Raw genomic sequence first — 3,967 nt, forward strand, 5'->3', positions numbered from 1 at the left:
ACCTTAAAAATCCTGAGGAGACGCACACAGCGGAGCACCGAGATGCCCAGGGGCTGCATGGCGCCCACCTCCACCAGGGTGGTCTCCAGGATGCCCCCACAGACCACGAAGCAGTCAAAGCGGTTGAAGAAGGAGGAGACGTAGACAGAGGGCCCCAGACCATACAACTTGAGAAGCATCTCCACCGTGAACAGACAGAGCAACACTTTGTTGGCATACTCTGTGGGGAGAGGGGCAGGGGTGACTGGGTTAGTCAGTTTTTTGTGGTGAAATGTGGGGAGGTAGGGGCCATGGGGCGATCTGGGGTAGCTGGTATCCGTCCAGGCACAGGCCGGTGGTGTGGTTAGGACTAGGGATCAGATGAGTTTGTAGGTCACAGTGGGCAAGGTTTTGAGGGGCTTGGAGCTGGGGCGAGGGGCAGAGCTGGGGTGTGGGCTTCGGTCAGTCTCTATGAATACAGAAAAACTCCAACTCAAGGGTAGAGTTAGAATCTGGTGTTTAGTTGGGACTGGGGCTGGTTTGAGGGTTGGGATTAGAAGTGTACTCAGTATTCAGGTTGGGGGCTGAGATTAAGATGAATAATAGTAAGAGCTAACACTTGTAAAGTGTTAGCTTTATGTGGGCCAGGCAATGTTCTAAGCATTTTCCACTTTAACTCATTTAATCCTCCCCGCCACCCCCTGAAGTGGATACTAATACTATTCCCATTTTGTAGATGGGGAAATTGAGGCACAGAGGGCTTAACTTGTCCAGACAGTGTGGTGTTAAGAGCCTGGACTTTGGAGCCAGGCTGCCTGGGTTTGTCACTCACTAGCTGAGTCCTGGGATTAGTCACTTACTGCACCGTAGTACTTAATTCACCTAAAGTTGCAGTGAAGAGAAATTGAGTGAGTACAGGTAAAGTGCTGAGAACAGACCTTGACACACACAGCAAGTGCTATACAAGCGTAAGCTACAAGGTAGGATGGAACAGGCTAAAGTTTCTGCATTTACTTAGGTAGGAGGGCAGTATCTGGGGGTGTGGGGCACCCGAGAGATCCTGGATTGGAGCTTCTGGGGTGGAAGGAATTGGGGGCTGGGGGAGAGGGCTGGCAGGCTGGGGGGTGCACCCTGGATCTGGGTGAGCCAGATGGGTTGCCCGTGGTGCTCCGAGGCGATGGTCAGCGTGTTGAGGAAGACGAGCAGCAGCACGGCCCAGTAGCAGGCATTGGACTTCACAGCCCGCCGGCAGCGCGCCCGAAGGCCCCGGTTGGCTCGGCGGAGGCAGCGGCTGTGGGGATCGGGAACCCACCGGCTGAGATCACCTACCTAAGCCTGCCCTGGGGGGCTCAGGTGGGGGAGCCCGGCGGTCATGAGGGGCTTGGAGGGCTTGGAGGTGGGGCTCACAAAGTCATGGGGTCCAGCAGTCACACAAATTTTCCGACTCACCAGACACTGGTTCTCATTATCTTGTTTCTGGAAAAGAGGGGGATGGGAGGCAGGCATCGTCAGGGGCTGAGCGGCAGTCAGCAGCGAGGGTCAGGGGCTGAGGTCAAGGTTGGAGGCTAAAGTAAGGATTGGGGTCAGGGTCTGTTCTGGGTTCTGGCTGGGTCAGGGGTCAAGGGCTGGGGGCCCTCACAGGCAGCGTGTACAGCTGGCCAGAGCCCCCTCTTCCTCTTCCTCATCGCCTGGGGTCTCTGCCATCGAACCGGTGTCACTGGCTGGGAGGCTGGCTGTGGGCAGGGTGAAAGAAGAGGTCGGCACATGAAGATCCCAGGGTTCTGCCTTTGGCTTTCTCCTCTGCCTACCCATCCCTCCCCCTTGTCAACCTTGCTGGACCCCCACCGTGGCTGCTGGTGGAGTGTGTGGAGTGGGTGGAGTGACTGAACCAGTGCAGACGTCCTCGTCTCCTATTGGTCAGCTCTGCCAGTTGCGGCCCTGTGGGGACATGGAGGACAGTGATGGAGCACGGCCTGGGGTGGGGTTAGGGCCGCGCGCGCGCGCGTGTGTGTGTGTGTGTGTGTGTGTGGGGGGGTGTTATTTGGAGTCTTTGTTCTGGGTGCAGTCTGGGAAGGGTATCTGAGTCTGGCTTCTGTGTCCTAACCGGAGGCTGGGCCTAGAGGTTTTTTTTTTTGGCCGCGCAGCATGGCATGTGGGATCTTAGTTCCCCGACAAGGGATCGAACCCGTGCTCCCTGCAGTGGAAGCGCGGAGTCTTAACCACTGGACCTCCAGGGAAGACCCAGGGGCCTAGAGTTGCTGCGGGCTGGGGCTGGATCTCAGGAGGGCAGCCCACATCTGAGGATGCGTGGAGCAGGGAATGGGCCAGGTTGGGATTGCCTACGGTGGCTGGCCTGGCCCTCTTGAGCCACAGAACCAAAGTTGCCATCAGCTGAGGGGTCCTCCATGTCCAGCTCTTCCGCCTGTGTGATCCAGTCCAGGTAGCCCCGCAGGTCCTCCTCCAGCTGCTGCCTCTCTCGAAGCTTCTGGAAGTCCCCTCGCGCTTTTGCCTTCTCCCTCTCCTTGGAGAACTCTCTGAGGGAGGAGAATAGAGGGTTAGGTGGGGGAACAACCCTGGCCTCCTTACCATCACCTCCCAGTCACACTGACCTCCTTGCTGTTCTTTGAATATGCTAAGCACATTTTAGCTTTGGAGCCTTTGCACTGGCTGTTCCCTTTGCTTGGAACACTCTTTCCTCAGATACCCACATGGCTCAATCTCTTTCACACTTTTACTCAGATAACACCATCTCAAGGAGGCCTGTCCTGATTGTCCTTATTTGTAATTACAAGATCTCGGCATTCCTATCTTAACTCTTCCTTTCTTTCCATAGCACATATTCCATATAAGACACTACACATATGTGTGTGTATGTATGTACACACACACATTTATTGTGTATGTTGCTATTGTCTGTCTCTCCCCACCAGAATGTAATATCCAGGAAGGCAGAGATTTTTGTCTCGTGTTCCATTCCTGAAACAGTGCCTCACACACAGTAGATGCTCAATGTTGATTGAATGAATGAAGGGGTATTTTAAATGGGTTTTGAAGGATGCCTAGCAGTTTGCCAGGAACAAAGTAAAGGGACAGGGGCTGAGGGGCAGGAAGGAAGGCCTGGGTAGGTGTCTAGGTTCCTCACCCACTCAGGACACCAAGTACAAGGTTGAGGACGAAGAAGGATCCAAAGATGACAAGACTCACGAAATACACCCAGGGCAGCTCATACCCCATGGCATCCTGCATCTACGGAGAGAGAAGGGGCATGCATCCCTCAGGGTAGGTGGACACACCCGCCCGAGCTCGGTGAGGAAAGGCAGGTGCAGCTTCTGCACTGTGTGCCCGCCGTCCACCTCACCCAGTAGAGCACGTCAGTCCAGCCTTCCATGGTGATGCACTGGAAGACTGTCAGCATGGCGAAGAAGAAATTGTCGAAGTTGGTGATGCCTCCGTTGGGACCTGCCCAGCGTCCGCGGCACTCGGTCTGGTTCAGCGTACAAGCACGCCCCGATCCCGATGACGCACAGGGCGATGGGTCCTCCTCCGCCTCTACGTCTGTGGGAAGACTGGAGCTCTGGAACCCGAAGCACGCCCACCCACAGTCGTTGCCACCTTGGACGCCCGCCTACCTGGGAAGCTCGCCTCAGGGTTCTAGATTTTTCTAAATCAAAGACAACCCTTAGCCTCTGACTGTGTTGGGTCAGAAGTCTGAACCCCTGGGAAGCTGTGAAGCCCAACCACAGGGATCTGAGGAGTGGGACTGTAAACCTTGGGGCAGAATCTTGTGAATAACAGTGAGGCGTGAGCCTAGGAGCAGTCTTGTGAATATGGGAGGCTCTCTTGAAAGAAGGGTGGGGCCAAGACGGGTTTGGGTGTGGATGAAAAAGGCCTGACTATTTGGGACCGGTTCTGGAGAATGGACTCTTCGGTGTGGGATAGGGCCTTAACCTGTGGGTGGAAACTTGTGATAGGGCGGAGCAATTAGCTA

At 55.4% G+C, this 3,967-nt stretch overlaps 1 protein-coding gene across 1 annotated transcript in view; it reads right to left on the reverse strand.

The window, feature by feature from the left end:
- CACNA1F (calcium voltage-gated channel subunit alpha1 F) overlaps positions 1-3,967 on the reverse strand; it is a 22,830-nt gene that overhangs the window by 16,009 nt on the left and 2,854 nt on the right. Inside the window, exons 6-13 of the mRNA XM_024745231.1 lie at positions 3,338-3,553; positions 3,122-3,225; positions 2,323-2,513; positions 1,825-1,917; positions 1,619-1,712; positions 1,429-1,455; positions 1,110-1,270; positions 1-220 (exon numbers count right to left, since the gene is read on the reverse strand). Of these exons, the coding sequence (XP_024600999.1) occupies positions 1-220; positions 1,110-1,270; positions 1,429-1,455; positions 1,619-1,712; positions 1,825-1,917; positions 2,323-2,513; positions 3,122-3,225; positions 3,338-3,553 (1,106 nt within the window). The remainder of the gene's footprint in view (positions 221-1,109; positions 1,271-1,428; positions 1,456-1,618; positions 1,713-1,824; positions 1,918-2,322; positions 2,514-3,121; positions 3,226-3,337; positions 3,554-3,967) is intronic.

This window comes from Neophocaena asiaeorientalis, unplaced genomic scaffold (genome assembly GCF_003031525.2).
Source record: "Neophocaena asiaeorientalis asiaeorientalis breed wild unplaced genomic scaffold, Neophocaena_asiaeorientalis_V1.1 scaffold1418, whole genome shotgun sequence".
Taxonomy (NCBI): Eukaryota; Metazoa; Chordata; class Mammalia; order Artiodactyla; family Phocoenidae; genus Neophocaena; species Neophocaena asiaeorientalis.